At 44.7% G+C, this 18,279-nt stretch overlaps 1 protein-coding gene across 3 annotated transcripts in view; it reads left to right on the forward strand.

The window, feature by feature from the left end:
- The window catches only part of poe (E3 ubiquitin-protein ligase-like protein poe), a 590,397-nt gene that overhangs the window by 272,522 nt on the left and 299,596 nt on the right, over positions 1-18,279 (forward strand). For all 3 annotated transcript variants that reach the window (XM_055063706.1, XM_055063707.1, XM_055063708.1), the window contains 3 exons: positions 1,128-1,217; positions 4,010-4,102; positions 8,542-8,829. In XM_055063706.1, the coding sequence (XP_054919681.1) occupies positions 1,128-1,217; positions 4,010-4,102; positions 8,542-8,829 (471 nt within the window). The remainder of the gene's footprint in view (positions 1-1,127; positions 1,218-4,009; positions 4,103-8,541; positions 8,830-18,279) is intronic.

Here is an 18,279-nt window from a genome sequence, read left to right on the forward strand (position 1 = left end):
CATTTTGTATGATGCAATAACGTTTGGAGAACTACATGAAATCGTACTGTGAGGCCAGAATATCGAGGCATTCATTTTTAACTTTTCTGAATATATTAAATATTGCCTGTGGCAGATATCATGCTTGTCCTTGAGCTGAATTATTCAAAGAGGCAGACATTACTAGGATGAGAAATCGAAACACATATTCAACTATTTAACAAAAGTATCCCTAATTATCTTCTTAATTCCTTTACAGCACATATTGCAGTTTTTGAATTGTAGCCGGTGAGTTTGCAAGACGTATCCACTTGAAATGAAACTCTAGGATTATACCAATTTCAAGATATAATTTACCAAAGCGTGGGACAAAATTCGTGGACATTCCAGTTAATTTTGTGCTTCAGTGCATAAAAGAGTTTTGTTAATAAAGTAAGTTGAACAACAGTGCATTTTTACAGCAAGTTTGATGCCGCATATCTCCAAGCTGGTGTCATTCTGGAAATTAATTCCAAGTGGAGACACCTTACAAACTCGCCAGCTACAATTACAAAGTTACCATATGTGCTGTAAACTAGTTAAGAAGTTATTTAGTGAAAGTTTGGTAATTATACTTGAATATGTGTTTCAATTTCTCGTGCAAGTAATGTCTGTTTCTCTGAATAATCTCGCTCAAGGACTAGAATTATGTTAACTGCAAAGAGGATTTCTAAAAATTGCATAAAACTTAAAAATGATCATCCTATATATTTATTACTTCGGTCTGTGGCTGAAGTACCAATCCCCCTCTCCCCCCTTCCAGTCAGAAAATCTCCCGGATTTAGTTTCTCCAAACATGGGAAGTATGGTTTGAGTTTGTTGCTTCTTGCTTCGAACTTTATACATTTGCAAAAAACAACAACGTAGATAGACCTGTCGTGATAGGCTCAATATCTCTTTTTTGTGCAGCAGCACTGATGGCGTGCTGGTACATGTCTCCTTTTTTCTGCATCAGAAAGGCTCCAAATATGTCACAGGCACTCTCACAGTAATTTCACCCAATCTGATGTCTGTCGAAATCTGGATGACACTTGCACTTTCTACAATGCATGGCGAGATTGCTACCTATAGAAGCTTTCAAAGAAAATGTTTCTATATTCTATTTGCAGAGACTGGCATCAGCCCCTGTTCCATTTACAGTGCTCTCAATCACTGGCAACCCATGCAACGAAGACTTTTTGGCAGTATGTGGACTAAAGGTACAACGGAAAGCTCTCTTGGTTTTCTTTCTCATTTGTTGTCACTTAATTTCTTTCATGTAAGTTGCACTGTCTCTGATAAAAGGGTAAACTGCGAGCAGTGCTGCTTCAGAATAGTGCCAGTACCCAAGGAATACTAGTATGTGTATGTGCATGTGTGCGATAATAACGCAAAGAAGTGATGTGTAATGCAGCCATAGCTGTAGACTAGAATGTTAGGCTTAGCATGATGCATACTAGTTAGCATAGCATTGCCTATTCGCTAGGTGCCACACAGCAATGAGAGAAACACCATGAGGAGGATTAGCAGACAATGCTGTATGGCCACATTTTCCCATATGGCTAGTTGGTTTTGTGCCAACACCTCCTGTGCTTTGTGCTCTTTACATCTTTGCCATGTGCAATAGTCATGTGCCACGTGCCCTAATGGGCCAGATGGGTTGTCCCTCGATAAGATGAGTCTCCATTCTTTGCTTCAAAATCTGCAGTGAAAGAAGGAATGGGTGTTGAGACTATCGATCAGCAAGCCTATGACGCTGCCACTGAGAGTCTGCAGTGCACATTTTACTTACAGTGACTTCTTCCCGTGCATAGTCTAGTAGTTACGTGCCATTGTAGGAGGGAGTGGCAGGAATTTTTTTGCCTTTTTGTTTTGTTTTATTGCCAGCACACCAGTTGTTTGATTTTATCAATTAAATTATGCAAAGGTTTTTGTAGGATATTTATAAAACTTGTACATGCTATCAATTGCTTAATACATTCTTACGGTATACACTAAACCTATTTTGAAGTGATAATACTTGTACGTTTGGAAAGCTTAACAACTTAAAGCTTAACAGCTTAACAGTTAGCAAGCTTAACAGCTTACTAACTCCCTTAACCCTTTGAGGGTCAATGACGTAAATATACGGCGCCGCGAACAAGTCCAAAATCGTCGATGCCATATATTTATGGCGCCTCTGTACGTTTCGAAAGCGCGCCAATTTCCTAACTTTTTCTTTTCTGTCATGTGCTGCCACTATGTGGGAATACAGGGAATTTTTTTCGCGCGCCTCCCTCTCTCAGTTTTCGTTGCATGGTTTGTTTTAGAGCTAGTTTGCTCCCGCGCATCTATATACTACCGCACTCGCGCATCGGTGACGGCGACTTGGGTTTTGTTCCGCGGGCGGTTTCAGCTTCTTGCGCTTGCAAAGTTGATGGCTATCTCGTTACTAATCGCTCAAAGGGCTACCACTTGTTTCTCGCTCGTTTGGTGCTCACGGGGGTGTGCATAGGAAGGATGCCGCCGTGCATGCGTTTCAATTGCTTTATTTTTTTTCTTTTTTTTTTTTTTCACACTCGCGAAAACTAATTGCCCCTGGTTGGCGGTAAGGTGAAGATTAGCGGAAGTTTGTCACACATTGTGCTTTTTTGACGGGCACACAGCCACAGAGTTTTCCTGAATGCGCGCACCTACGCAGTTCGATTATGCTATGGATGTACACATTAGATATTAGTGTAAGAGCAGGAACATTTGAGTCTTGCGAAATATTCTTGTGTGCGCATTTTCATGGCCGTGAACTATGTGTATAAAAATGCTTCAAATTTTTAATTCTTATAGATTTATTTCCGCTTTTATTGTTGTTATTCATGAATGAAGAATATATATATATATACCAACGCAAAATATCTTTTTCTCACTTTACGGTCACCCTAGAAAAGTTGTGGTAAATTTTTTTCGAAATAAGTCGCTAAGAATTGAAATCTGCAATAAAAAAATCGACCCTGGGCAGTTGCATATGGCAAAAGAAATCGACCCTTAAAGGGTTAAAGACCTTGATGCATTGAGGCAAAAGGTACCCTCCGATACACTGCATTTTTTTTTTATATATATATTAGTCACATTGCATGTCCATTGTAATACATTTGCCTGGAGCAGAAGTGTGCAAAAAGCTATTTGAAATATTGATTGTTCATACAACGAAGGGTACTATAAGCACAGGTGAATGATTTTTATCACTTGTGGGATGTTCATGGTTGATGGTTGAACAATTAAATCCTAATACATTTAGGCGTTCATGTGCTTCATAAGTTTCATGAAAAATGAGTAACAGCTAAAAAAAAAACAAGACATAACAAGTAGACGGACAAAGCGTGATTTCACCCCTTTATCCATCTCCTTCTGTATGTCTTGTTTCTTGCACTGTTACTCGTTTTTTAATACAACATGTACCATCTGCCCCAAATTCACACTTTATTACTTCATACTTAAAAGTCATTGCAAATAGTTAGTAGAGAGAATGCTATTGTCGTACATTAAAGATTACAGCTCATTTATTTTTTCTCTTCTGTGGGACAAAGCTCAGGTAAGGCATTGGAGGGTGGAGAGAACATTCTCATCTCCATCCTCCCTTGAAATTTGCTTGTGGCACCATCACAGCACAGCGAATGATGTGGCAGGTGTTTACTTAGTACTTATTTGCCTTTGGTTAGGTATCTATTCCTAGCTATTTACGTTTCAGTGCGGCTCATAATGTCATGTAATGAAAGCAGTTTCGTGTATACCTAAGGCAAGGTGTCATACTCCTCTAGACAGCCACCCTGGTTTACCTTGCTTGCCACCTATAAGTTGCAAACCTTGCAAATATTACCTATCGCTTATAATGCTATGCTAAAACATTCTATCAGGACTGCATGTGCTGCCTATAGGGGCTACATACTAGTATATCAATGCAAACATAGTACTCGCTAGGATCAAACAACATCCTCACTTTCGTGATGTGTTCCTTTGTTGCCATTTCTTTTTTATTTAGGACTGCCATGTGCTGACCTTCAGCAGCAGTGGATCTGTATCTGAGCATCTTGTTCTTCACCCTCAACTTGAGACAGGCAACTACATCATAAAGGTAACACAATTTACAATAGGTTTTTCGACACTGCAATGTAGTCGAGCATTCTGGAATAGCAGAGCAAGAACGTGGCATGTTTCCCAAATCGATATTTTCTTTGTTCAGCATGAGAGCAATCTTCTTTTTTTTCTTTATTTTTTTTTCTTTATTTGGTTGTATTTTTGTCACTCTGCCTCCTAATATCTTGAAGCCCATGATACTTGATGTCACTTGGACCCTGGCCTTTCGTATGGGAAAAAGCAGGAGTAGAGATGGTCGATTATGTTTTATTTGATTAATCGTTAATCAATTTAGCTTTTAATGAATTAATCACTTTCAATGCAAGGTTTTTCGATTAATTTATTAATCGAAATTTTTGCTGGACACTTTCAAAATTTGTAGGACCCTAATTTAATGTTTGAGAGGTGGAACTTGGTTTCAAATACATCTGTATAAACGCTTGATAAAGGATAATCTTTATCATGTTAAAGACTAAATATAGTTGGCGCTAGTAGCTTTTGAAAAGATAAACAATATATGTTACGAAATGGCACTTAGTGTAGAATTCAGGTACATGGCACTAGTGAATCCCTGTGTGTAAAGTGACGTCCAACTGAAATATGCAAGAAATTGCAATATGCGCTGGAAAAAAGAAAATTGCTGGTTTAGGATTTTAAACCACATGCTCTTTTCTACAGAGCGAAGGAATGTCAATTGGCTGGGAAGCTTGGATGAAACCGGCACCTTCTATGAATAGCCACACAACAAACATGCGAGAATAGATGCTCGGAACACTATAGATTTGCTGAATCGACATGAACTCTATTACTATGTCATATAAACGCTCCAAATTGGCATGCATGCTGTGCCAGGTCTTGAGTGGACTGGGAGTGGCGTGACGGTCAACAACGGGATTCCTATAGTATGCCTTGAATTGCGAGGGCATTTCAAGCCTTCGGCTTTGGGCGGCGTGTGGGGGTAGAGAGGGGAAGTGCTCAGCTCGGCATCACTGAGGACTCGGAAAAACAGTCAACAGTCGCTCTACCGCAGCCTCACAGTCACTGCTCATGCACCGCCATTCCAATACGGTCTCAAATTTTCACGCCGCCTCTGTCCAACTCTCGAAAAGGATTAATCGAACAGGCCTATTCGATCAAGTCGATTAAATCAAAGCAGGACATGAATGAAGATTAATCGATCATCGGTATTACCAACCCTAAGCAGGAAAGGAACATTGCTTTTGAGCATTGTTCAAGGTACTGGGAAAGAACCTCTCCTGTAGGAGAGTAGCTTGCCCCTTCACATCATGGTCTCTCAACATTCCATTCACTTTACATAACGCTCATAACCACCCTGCAGTGAGAGAGCTGTTCTCTCCGTGTGTGAGGAAACTTTGTGAAGAAATGGGTGTTGCGCTGCTTGAACATTCTGTTGGGGCTTCAGCGAAGCTGTTACTGCCATGGCAGTGGCAGCCCATTGGGTGTGACACATTGTTTGTAGGGGTCGCTAAACATGTTCCAGAGACGCACATTAGAATTCACTTCCTATAACTTCAGGCAAAATACTCGTGCCTGAAATTTTAGCATTAAAATCCCATGCTGGTTGTCTTATGCAGCAGTCGGCCCATCCATTTCAGAATCCGACTTTCGACACCCTGAAATGAGCATCTTCATGGCAGAGGCCTATGAAATATTGACGGCTGTTAAACACGTTGGGAAATTAAAGCTACAAAATGCTATTGTATTCAGACGTCTTAAGCATCCTGAAAGCTTTAATATCATGGCAAAAACACCGAAACCCTGTACTCAATGTTCTTTATTCACTGCTATGTGGTACCTATCCATCTAACCAGCATATTATAATATGCTGGGTGCCTGGGTATTGAGGCATCGAAGGCAACATGCTTGCAGATGAAATTGCCACATCCATAGCAATGAAAGCTAGCAACACTTCCATAGCTATTGCTGCCACGAACCTGAAGTCATTTTTGCACAAAAAACTAAGGAGCGATTGACAACGAATCTGGGACACCGAAACATCAAATAAGCTGCATTTGATTAGGCTGCGTTAGGGAAATTTGCCTCCAATAACAAGAATACAACAAACTGAGGTCATTTTCTACTGACGTAGAATAGGCCACATGTGTGACATACGCATTTACCTGTTCACTGGGAGTGAACCTCCTATCTCTGGAAAATGCAACGAGACACTGACTATCCTTCACGTCTTGTTGGAGTGTCGGGAAGCAGACACTGAAAGAAAAAAAACACTTTCCTTTGGCCTACTGACAGCAAATCTCACATCCGACAATGCTTCTTGCAAAGAACTGATTTTGCAGCGAAGCTGTTTACCTGATGGACCTGTATGAATGAGTCATATGCGTGGTCTTGTAGGGGGGCATCTGGGCAGGCTGTAAAGGGAACAAAAACGATGGCGGCGCTGCGTGGTCTTGTAGGGGGGGTATATGTGCTGGCTAACATCCATAAAATGAACAAAATATGACGGTGCTGCGGGGTCTTGTACGGGGGGTGGCATCTAAGCTGGCTAACGTCCAGAAACTGAACAAAAAAGATTGCGGTGCTGCGTGGTTCTGTGGGGGGGGGTATCTGGGCTGGCTAACATCCCTAAAGTGAACAAAAAAGATGGTGGCGCGATTGCTGGGTAGGGGAGAACGAATGATAGTACGGTGGAGAAGAAAGAAAGGACAGGCGATTTCTCTGTGCACCGCACCTGCGAAGTGCACCCGCGCTGGCCACCGTTGCTGCAGGCTGCGTCTGCTGTCGTCTACCTTCAATACCACTGCGTGGCAGTTGGGGTCGGAAAAGACGGGGATGTACGCCGCAGTTTCTGCCGCAATGTGTAAGAGTCGGATTGTGCATTGCAGAGGTTGACCATGTGGGAACCCCTTTGGACCCCTATCTCCTGTTCGTGCGCGACTTGAGTCATTCACCCGTGCGATAGCTGGGGACACGCAGTTCCAGCCTTATTTTGGATAGTGTACATACCCCGCAGCCGCTGGCGTCGGCATGACGCGGAGCCTGTTGCTTGCGCATGCGGCTCACGTTACGCCATGCGCTGTGTGTAGGAACAATGCCTGAGGAGCGGGCCCCTCTCGCCCTCTCTTCGGCTTCTCTCTCCTTTAGCATTGGTTGTACGCGAGGGCCTGCGCCAGACAGATTGACTTTTGGTGCTCTTGGCTGTCGGACGTGCGGACCCACTTGATCCCGCGTCCCTCTGAGCAAGGCGGCCCGTTTGCGGGTGCTGCGGAGTAGGGATGAGCTACGTGTCTCCTTAGACCTTAGCTAGCCGCACATTAGCCTTAACCCCCACAACCACTGCGACAGTTGCAACTCCAACAAAAATGGAAAAAAATGGAAAGACCACACATTTTGCGCTTGGTCAAAGAACAAGCCGAGTACGAGGAGAGACGTCGACAGCAGAGACGCAACTATAACCAACAACAATGTGCCCATGCGAAAGAGGAGAATGCGGCCGGTGACTTTGACCCCGAAGAATGTCAGCAAGAGCAGATGTGAGAGTCTAATCATCATCGCTGAGCACAAGCTACCGATGCATGGTGTCAGCGCGTACAGGCAAACATGAACACTTCACACTGGATGATCGTGGACGCTCACTGTCAAAATGCTGGTGTGAAGAATCGCAGCAGCAGCAGCGAGCGAAGTGATGCTTCAACGCAAACTGAGGGCTGAGAACACAGTGCACGCAAAGCTACAAGCTGTCGGCCCACCTAGTCTGTGCCTCCAAAGCAGATCACCTTCAAAATAAAGCCCATTCGACTGCTTCATCCTTGCACACGCGAAATTGAGCCACCATCGTTGGGTCAGCATTGTATGCTTTCACTTGCGCACACAGCGTATGGCGCGCAAGGATGACGTTATCCCAGTACGTCTTGTATTCAAACAATACCTGTAGCAACTGCCAGAGGAGGTCAACCCAGCGCACCTCTGCCTACCTTCGTCCTCCGCAACGTTTTGCCTCATTTGTCCTTCCCACCTTCGCTCAACATTACCTATATGTTCCTCTAGGTGGCGTTACTTTGGCACGCTCACGCTCCTTCGTACTTTCCCTGGTGCAAAATTTTCTTCACCTCCAGGCGCCTTCCTCATTCGCTTGCCTCGCAGCTTCAGACAGACACCGCCCATTTGAAGAGCTGAACAGTTACGCTTGCACATAAGATTCTTGTTGTAGGACACATCCTGGCCAGTGCTCTGCAACTTCTAGAGTTTAAGCGAAATTTTCAACGATGCCTAGTGAGGGGCTTTTTAAAGAAAACTTGCATTTTTATTGGCCATAATAAGGGAAAGGGTATGGTACTATGCTATTGCTTATTAGCCAGTTGTATGTAAGCATGCTTATGTGGTGCATTTGGTTACTGCATGCGTTGAATTCAATCTTGAAAACTTAGTGTGTGTTGTTCTTTTCTCTTATGCTTGTAGGCCATGTGGCTGCCGGGCTCCCAAACAGAGCTCGCCTTGGTGACCGCAGATTTTGTCAAGGTGTACGACCTGTCAGTAGATGCCCTGAGTGCTCAGTTCTTTTTCCTATTGCCAACGGGGCGACTACGTGACTGTTGTTTTGTCTGTCCCGAGGAAGGGCCTCGCCATCTGCTGCTCATGTCATCAGCTGGCTATGTCTACTGCCAGCCTCTGATTGAGGAGAGCTCAGCCCGTCATGGACCGTTCTATGTCACAAGTGTTCTCGACATCCAGCATCCTGACATCAAGGTGAATATGCAATGACTATGTGTGATAGTTTGTAAAATTGTGTAGGACACCATGAAGCAAAGAAGGCTTGTGGAAAAGTCTTGCTGTGTGAGGCTTTAGTCGTAAGGTGAAGCATTAGGCACCCATTACAATGCAAGTCATGTTGCATGTAAAGTGCCATGAGACCCTACACTAAACTTCACTAGCATGATTCTATGCACGTCTGAGTAGGCACCAGCCTGACTGCCCACACCTTGGTTCTACTCGAAGCATTTGGTTGGTTGTTCCAAATAAGATAGGGAAAGAAGGTTGCTTGCAGAAGTCTGTATAATTAATATTCCATGCATGTAACAATGCCAGACAAAATGGTTATTATTCAATGTTAAGCTGTCAATTATCTTCAAGTACTAGTTAAAATGGTGGACTAAAGGGTATAGCTTAGTAGGTGTCCAAAGCTTCGGCAGAGCCTTTTGTTTGGTTGCACTAGTTGCCCCATGCTTTCTGGAGTTTTGAATGATGCCCGATTACTAATTTCCTGGGATACAACAGCCTCTTAATCCTTCAACTGCCTCATAGAAAATTCTAAATAGGTGACCTAAGTATCAGCCCTTTTGTTACAGCGATAGCCTTTAAAGATACTTCTGGATTTGGTTTACCTGATGCCAGTGTCATCAGTTTTCAAAATGTTAAAGAAAATATATACAGTAGAACCTCGTTGATACGTTCCCGTTACATACTTTTTTCCAGTGCCAACGTTCGCAATTGAGAGCAGAAAAAATGACCCAACAGAGTACGCTCATTTTTTACCAGTTAATACGTTCCTGGAAAACAATTTTTCAGCACCAACAATAAATATATCGCCAAACCATGATCGTATGATACCTTTTCAGGCCGCTAGATCCCATGCAAACAAGAAAATGTGTGAGGCGCGTGCGATCGAGAACATTATGTAGCTGCCCGCCACAGCAGCTTCACTGCAATACTTGCCTGCCCGTTTCACGTGAGAACGCTGGTGTACACTGAGTTTCTCATTTTGGTACTAGCAAATCTTGTCCAGGGTTGTCGCATGCGACGTTCACAGCTATCACTGCCAATCCTATTGTGATAAGCATCTTCGCCTATTTATTTCACAGTCCCCGCAGGGGGTGTCCACGTAAGCAGGCATTTGGTGTGTTGCAGTACCACGTACTCGAGCACATGAGGATTGGACCCTCCCGCGTGTAGCTCTGCGCGGCTTAGCCGTGTCTGGGGAAAGGGGGATCCTGGGGGTTGAGGCGATGCCGGGTGTTCGGACCTTTATGGCCCCCGGTGCAGGCAACACACCTCTTTGGCCTCTGCTTCACATAGACGGCACCTTCAGACTGACCCACCTGGAGGAAACTGGCAGCTGCCTTTTCCTGTCCTCCTCTTCAATCTTCGTCTTCTCTCTAGCCTTTTCATCTTTCCTGTCTTCTTTTCACTTCCTCTTCCGAATTTCCTGGCGGCAAGGGTAAATGTTGTTTAATATATCTAGTCTTGGGTATATACATTAGGTTATAGTGCCGGTGCATAGCTGGCGTCTACAGGTTCCTCAGAACCTGTAGCGTCCGCCCCTTGTTGGGCTCGGTGGTGGGTGGCTACCACTGCCGCCGAATTTTGAAACTATGTTATGGCAGAAGCTTCCCACGACTTCCCACGACTTTCCCACGACTTCCAGATCGGCATCTGAAAAGAGGTCGCACCGATCCACCTTTTCAATTTACCCTCCGAACCGACCTAGACAACTTCCCACATTACCACGTCTTGCATAGTGAAGGAACACTAAGTATGCGTAAGCTATCCCCTTTCTTGGTGGTGAAATGCCTCATAGAAAAAATTGGCAAAGACTACAAAGCCTCAAAAATGACCACCAGAGACCTGTTAATAGAATTGAGGAACAAAGAACAAGTGCAAAAGCTGTCTGAACTTGCCAGTATTGGTGAAATCAAAGTCACGATTTCTCCCCATCGCTGATTAAACACTTGCAGGGGCGTTATCTCAGAGGAAGATTTTCTCAGCTTGAGTTACGAGGAACTCCTCGAGGGGTTCAAAGAACAAAATGTGATCAAAGTTCAAAGAATCACAGTCCGAAGAAACAATGAACAACTCCTCCCCAAACATGTGATTCTTACTTTTGGTGCTAGCATTCTCCCCACCTCTCTCGACGCAGGATATCTAAAGATTAATGTCAGACCATACATACCGAACCCAAGGTGGTGTTTCAAGTGCCAGAGGTTCAGCCACGCATCACAATTATGTAGAGGCAAAGAAACAAGCGTGAAATGCAGTGCTAACGATCACCCATCTGAAAACTGTAACGCCCCCCACGCTGTGTTAAACTGCAAAGGGGATCATCCAGCATATTCACGATCATGTCCCTGTTGGAAGAAGGAGAAGGAGGTGATTGCTCTTCAAGTAAAAGAGAAGATTTCATTTTTCGAAGCGAGGAAGAGGCTTTCACTCTCATCTCAAATAAGCTATGCCAATGTGGCATGGCAGGGGCAGCACCACATCGGTCTCAGGAGTCTACAGGGGTCACAGTCAGTGGTCCCATAGCAACTCCATCCACCCCCTTCGTGGCAGCACCTAGTGCTGCTCCACCATCATCTAAGACGGCCCTGCAGGCAGCTGTTCCGCAGGTCTCAAGACTTAACAGAATGCCAAGGCCTGAGACGCATGCCTCAGCGCCTGGCTCTCGATCATCCAGCGCCTCAGAGAAGGCGATGGAGGTCGATACCAAAACCCTGGCGTCATTGACGCCAAAGGAACAGGATTCTTTTTTGCGCTCTAAGAAGGACAAGCTCCTTATAACAGCGCTGAAATAGGGACAGGTAACCTGAATGGTTACCATCCATCAAACTTGTACTGTTCCATGTCGCATGTCACCTTTAATTTTTAAGCTCACAAACATCGGTACATTTTTCATTTTACACCCATGGCTTTCATTGTACACTGGAATTGCAGAGGTCTTACACACAATATAGGTGACATCAAAGACATTAGCAACCCTTTTGCGCCAGTTGCAGTGTGTCTTCAAGAAACAAATCTTGGTCCGAAAAATAGTCAAATTCTCAAAGGTTTCATCGTTGTCCGAAGGAACCGCGAATACTCCAGCCGCTTGTCAGGAGGAGTCGCTATAGTCGTGCAGGGCGGCAGTCCTACCTGAAATGTTCAACTGAATACATCTTTCGAGGTTGTAGTCGTCACCATTCTGTCTCACAAAACCGTAACCATTTGTTCACTGTATATTCCACCCTACACCCACGTTACTACTAAACACCTAGAAAATTTAACAGGTCAGTTACCGGCGCCATTGGTTTTAGTAGGAGATTTTAATGCTCATTGTGCTCTTTGGGGCAGTGTCAAAACTGACCAAAGAGGGCAACTCGTTGAAGATTTCATTCTGTCCAATGACATCTGCCTTTTAAACTCAGGCTTACCGACATACTTTTCACCGACTTCCCGCACTTTTAGTTGTTTGGATTTAGCTTTTTTCTCACCATCTCTTTTTAGTGATCTTAAATGGGAAGCTCTCGACACGTCATATGGTAGCGATCATTTACCCGCAATCATCAAACTTTTATCATCACCACCAACCTTAGTCACTAGGCCACGCCGGTGGAAATTACAGCTCGCTGACTGGCCGGTTTTTATGGAGAACGCGAAACTGGAAGCTGTCTTTTCGTCAGAACTAATCATTGACGAACTTAAAAAAAAAATCGCAGGTCATAATCTCAGCGGCAGAAAAGGCAATACCCCAGTCATCCGGTATTGTGCACAAGAAGCTAAATCCCTGGTGAACAAACGAGTATACTGAAGCGAAAAAAGAACAATATAAGGCCTGGGGAATTATCGCTGTACTACAGCGATACAGCAATCCTTTTGACAACGAAATATCGCTGTACTACAATCCCGCATCAATGAAATTTGCTGGAACATAAAATCTCATATTACCTACTCATGCAAGGCTAGCAGGCTCCAAAATGTGCTCAAATATGATTGCTTTGTACTAAAATTGCATAAAATACCACCACATTACATTTGCATTGGCGCCGCCATTTTTGTTTACAAAAACAATCGAGCGCCAGAAGCGATCGCATGCGCTGGAAACACATCATGGCCACCATCTTGTTTGTTGATCGCCAGTTTGAAGCAGTATGCTACCTACATGTGACGACGGTTTTTGCACACCTAGTGCACCACAAAAATGCAGGCCACGTGCAGGCACTGTTGCCACAACCGCTCTAGAAGCTGCGCCAACACCTTCCCCTTCTCATTATTAAAACAAAGCGCATGAAGGCCAACTTGCTACAGTAGGGGAATCAAAGGGAATAAGACCACTGACGTTACATTCTTAGCAGATTAATGAGGAATGTAGCCAACACTTCGTATATTTTTCGGGGGATGATTTCATTTTTTATGTTTTATGAGGCTACTGCTGACTACATCCCTGCGGGAAAGCCATGGCTTTGATATCATGCTTTTGTGGGAGATAAGCAGGGTTTGTTTGCGAACAATGTGTGATACTTATCTTGTGATAAAAATGGTAATTGCATCAGGCAGGATGTGAGTGGAAACTGACACATACAACCTGTTCTAAAGCAAGAGTGCAAAGAAATACATTATGCCTATGGGCCTGACTGCAGCTGTAATGACGGACTCCAGTCGCACAATGTTGTGCCCATTCTGGACAGACTACTAAAGATCACTTTAGTTAGTGAGAGATGCTGCACCATACTCCTTTATGCTACTTGATGCACATTGCTTCTGCAAATTTGGGAACATTTCTTTCCAGTCTGCCTAACTGCACTTTGAGCACACCATAAATGTTGCAAGTCTTTGCAGCAGCAACGCATCTGTCTCTAGCCAAGCTGCTTGTGTGGCAATAGCCAGTGGCTTTCATGTTGCACACTATTGCCTTAAATTTGAGCTGTCTTCATTCTTGGTAAACGTGACTATGTGATAAATCCTAACCAAGTACACATAGTTGTACACTAGAACCTCTTAGAATGAAACAGGGTATAACAAAATAATTAATAATAATGAAGCGAACGAAATTCCCCTGGAAATCCCCATAAAAACCCATATATTTAAAGCCTCATTTTAACTATCAATGGATATCACACTAGTCATCTCTGAAACAAAAAAAATAACCTGACCGTTGCGTGCCAAGTACACTGCTTTCCGCGGAGTTCGGCACTCGTTCGGTGCGGCAGTTCAAAACTCTCACATCCCCTCACCGAATACACCGTCGAGCAACACTGGTGTTTCTCACCGCCACACATCCCCACAGGGGCGTCTGCGTCAGCAGGCATTTGGTGTGTTGCGACACCACGTACCCGAGCACACGAGGATTGGATCCTCCCGCTTCTAACCGTGTGCGGCTTAGCCGTGTCCAGGGAAAAGGGAATCCTGAGGGTTGAGCCGACGCCGGGTGTTTAGACCTTTATGGCCCCTCGGCGGAGGCAACACACCTCTTTGGCCTCGGCTTCACGTAGACGGCACCCCCGAACTGACCCACCCGGGAGAAATTGGTAGTTGCCTTTTCTTGTCTTTCCCTTTCAATCTTTCCTGTCTTCTCCTCTCTTCTATTTACTTCCGACTTTCCTAGCAGGGAGGGTTAACCTTGTGTGGGTGGCCAACCTTGGGTACTCCAGATTGGGTTATAGTAGCACCGTACAACTGGAGAGGGCTTGTCTTACTCGTAAGATTTGCGCTGTCCTCATGTTGGGTTCGGTGGTGGGTGGTTGGCACTGCTGCCGAACTCAAGGCCCCTATATTATGGCTTCCAGTAAACCGCTTTCCCTTGATCGCCCTCTAAAAAGAGGGCACACCGATGCAACCTTTCAATTCTTTTTGAAAAACAATGAAGAACATTTCCATAAGTACCATGTAGTCCACAGTGAAGACAACACGAGCGTGCGTAAATTCTCCCCTTCTTGGCGGTGAGATGCCTCGCAAACACGATAGGACCTGGCTACAAAGCCACAAAGATGACCAATGGAGACCTGCTCCTTGAATTGAAGGATAAAACTCAATATGATAAAATGGATGACTTGAAATGCATTGGCGATGTAGCATTCATTGTGTCGGCACAAAGATCCATGAACACGAGCCGTGGAGTAATCTCTGAAGACGACTTCTTGGACCTTGGCAACGAAGTACTGCTTGAAGGTTTTCAGGATCAAAAATTCATCAAGGTAGAAAGAATCCTAATCCACAGGAATAATGAACAACTTAGAACAAAGCACATTGTACTGTACTAACCTTTGGTACCAGTGTGCTGCCTAGTACACTGGATTCAGGCTACATCAAAGTACGTGTGAGGCCGTACATCCCAAATCCTCGACGATGCCTTAAGTGCCAGAGGTATGGGCATGGATCTCAGACATGCCAAGGAAGGCAGACTTGCGCGAAATGCAGCTTGAATGATCTCCACATTGCATGAACTGTGATGGAAGCCATCCAGCCTACTCCAGGACATGCCCTAAATGGAAGAAAGAATAAGAAATCAGTGCACTAAAGGTAAAAGAAAATATAGCATTTCACGAAGCAAGGAAACATCTTTTGTACTTGGATCACACAAGCTTTTCCGAGGTGGCGCGACAGGGGGCAGCGTCACAAATGCCTCGGGAGTCTACCGCGGTCACTGATAGGGGTCCTGTAATCACTCCGCCTGCCCCCCTGGTGGCAGCAGCAAGTGCTGCTCCATCATCATCGAAGGTGGGCCTGCAGACTTCGGTTCCTCAGGTCCCAAAGCTAAACCGAACTCCACGGCCTGGGACGCAAGTTTCAGCGCCTAGTTCACGATCCTTCAGCGCCTCTGAGAAGGTTATGGAGGTTGATCAAAAATCCCCGGCGTCATCGACACCGAAAGATCAGCGCTCTCACAAGCGCACTAGAAGAGATAAAATACCTGTAACTGCTCTAAGAAAGGGACTGGTAACCTAAACGGTTACCGTCCTTGTATACATATCTATCTTTACCATGTGCTCTTGAACACAGACAACAAAAATCTTCCTCGATATGGCTACACAAATAATTCAGTGGAATGCCAGGGGCCTATTTAAGAATCTAGATGATGTCAAAGATCTACTAAAAAAATATCAGCCACGACTGTTCTGTGTTCAAGAAACACATTTAAAGTCAACACTCAAGAACTTCTTAAGACAGTACATAGTTTTCTGTAAAGATCGAAATAATAGTAATTCTTCATGTGGTGTGGCAATCATAGCCCAAAAGTCAGTAGCATGCCAGCATGTATCACTCCAGAGTTCATTTGAAGCAGTGGCTGTTCAGGCTATATTGTTCAGTCAACATATAACTATTTGCTCTATATACTTATATACCGCCTGATGAACGGTTTGACACTGCAGAATTTCAAAAGCTGATTGACCAGCTTCCTGAACCCTATATAGTAATTGGAGATTTTAATGCTCACAGCACATTGTAGGGTGACTCAAGATGTGATGCAAGAGGACGGGCAATAAAAAGTTCCTTCTTTCATCTGGAGCATCTATTTAACAAGACAGAGCCAACCTTTTACAGTTCTACACACAACGTATTCATGTATAGATTTAACCATAGGGCCAGCATCACTTCTCCCATACATGGAATGGAGAATTGTTAGTAATCCATATGGGAGCGATCACTTCCCAACACTCCTAGAAACAACAAAGGGGCACGATGGACCAGCTTACCCCAAAAAAGGGAGACTTCATAGTGCAGACTCGTCGAAACCTATGTAAACTGTGCCTGGAAGATGTGGACCACCTAGGTTAGAGGAACTGACCAGCTATATCACGGCTATATCACCGTTATCAATTTTGGCTTGATGAAACAAGCATTACCTGAAGGCCTAGCGGTGGCCACGCACCATGCTGTTCCCATTCACCGCCAACCATATCGCGTGTCGACAGCAGAGCGGCAAGTTATTCAGCAGGAAGTAAACAAGATGGCTCGCCAGAGGCATTGTTGAGCGCTCGTAGAGTCCTTGGGCACCGCTGGTCGTGCTCGTCAAAAAGAAAGATGGCACGTCGCATGTCTGTGTTGATTACCGCCACCTAAACCGAATTACTAAAAAGGACATTTACCCTTTACCACGAATCGACGACGCTCTTGATTGTCTTCACGGTGCCAAATACTTTTCATCCATCGACCTTCGATCTGGTTATTGGCAGATTTCCATCGATGAGCAAGACCAAGAAAAGACCACTTTCGTCAGTCCACATGGCCTCTACCTATTCAGGGTTAGGCCGTTCGGTTTATGTAATGCCCCCGCCATGTTCGAACGGATGATCATCGACTCTGCTTCAAGGTTTCAAATGGCAAACTTGCCTTTGTTACCTCGACGACGTCCTTGTGTTTTCTCCTACATTTGAGACGCACCTTGAGCTCGTTGCAGCAATCCTTGACGTCATCCGCAAGGCGGGGCTCCAATTAAACTCGTCGAAGTGCCACTTCGGGCGCCGACAGATTACAGTGCTAGGCCGTCTAGTCGATGCTTCTGGAGTGCAACCCGACCCGGAGAAGGTTCGAGCAGTAACAGCTTTCCCTGTACCTCACTCTGTCAAAGACGTCCGGAGTTTTGTGGGGCTCTGTTCTTATTTCCGACGGTTCGTGAAAGATTTCGCAGCAATCGCTCGAGCACTCTCAGAACTTCTGAAAATAGACGTGCTTTTTACATGGGGTTCTCCTCAGGCTGCCGCATTTTCACGCCTTATTGCGATTCTCACCAATCCACCGGTCTTGGCCCACTTTGACCCGTCCACACCTACAGAGGTCCGAACCGACGCCAGTGGTTATGGGATCGGCGCCGTATTATCGTAATGCCAACACGGGCATGACTGTGTTATAACCTACGCTAGCCGGCTAGCGTACAATTATATCGGGATACAATTGATGTAAGCTGGGTACCTGGTGTAGACATGAAACCTGCGGTACGAAAGGCACTACGTAATCATTGGCAAGCTGAATGGGACAAGGAAGTTAAAAATAAGCTGCACCTGCTTAATCCGTAGTTAACCAAATCTTTCCCACTGAAGCTTGATAGACTCACCGAAGTCACCCTGGCACGACTCAGAATAGGACACACTTATGGCACACATAAATACCTCTTGACTGCAACTGACCCACCGACGTGCACATGCTGCGGTGAGAACCTAACCGTCCTACATGTCCTCATTCAATGTCCTGAACTTCACTGAGAGCGAGTGGCTCATTTTAGGGAACTCTATTCACACTATATACCCCCATCCCTCGATGTTCTTATCAGAGGATGCACTTTTAACCTTAAAAGAGTGCTTAATTATCTTGCACAAGTTAACTTTCTAGAAATAATCTCATTCCATCCTAACCATCAGATTGTGCCTCACAGGCAAGGTACAATCTGGTGCACAAAAGTATGTCTGAGCTCTCGCACTTCTTGCGTAAGCAAGAATTGTACAGTAAGGG

Source organism: Dermacentor andersoni, chromosome 1 (genome assembly GCF_023375885.2).
Source record: "Dermacentor andersoni chromosome 1, qqDerAnde1_hic_scaffold, whole genome shotgun sequence".
Taxonomy (NCBI): Eukaryota; Metazoa; Arthropoda; class Arachnida; order Ixodida; family Ixodidae; genus Dermacentor; species Dermacentor andersoni.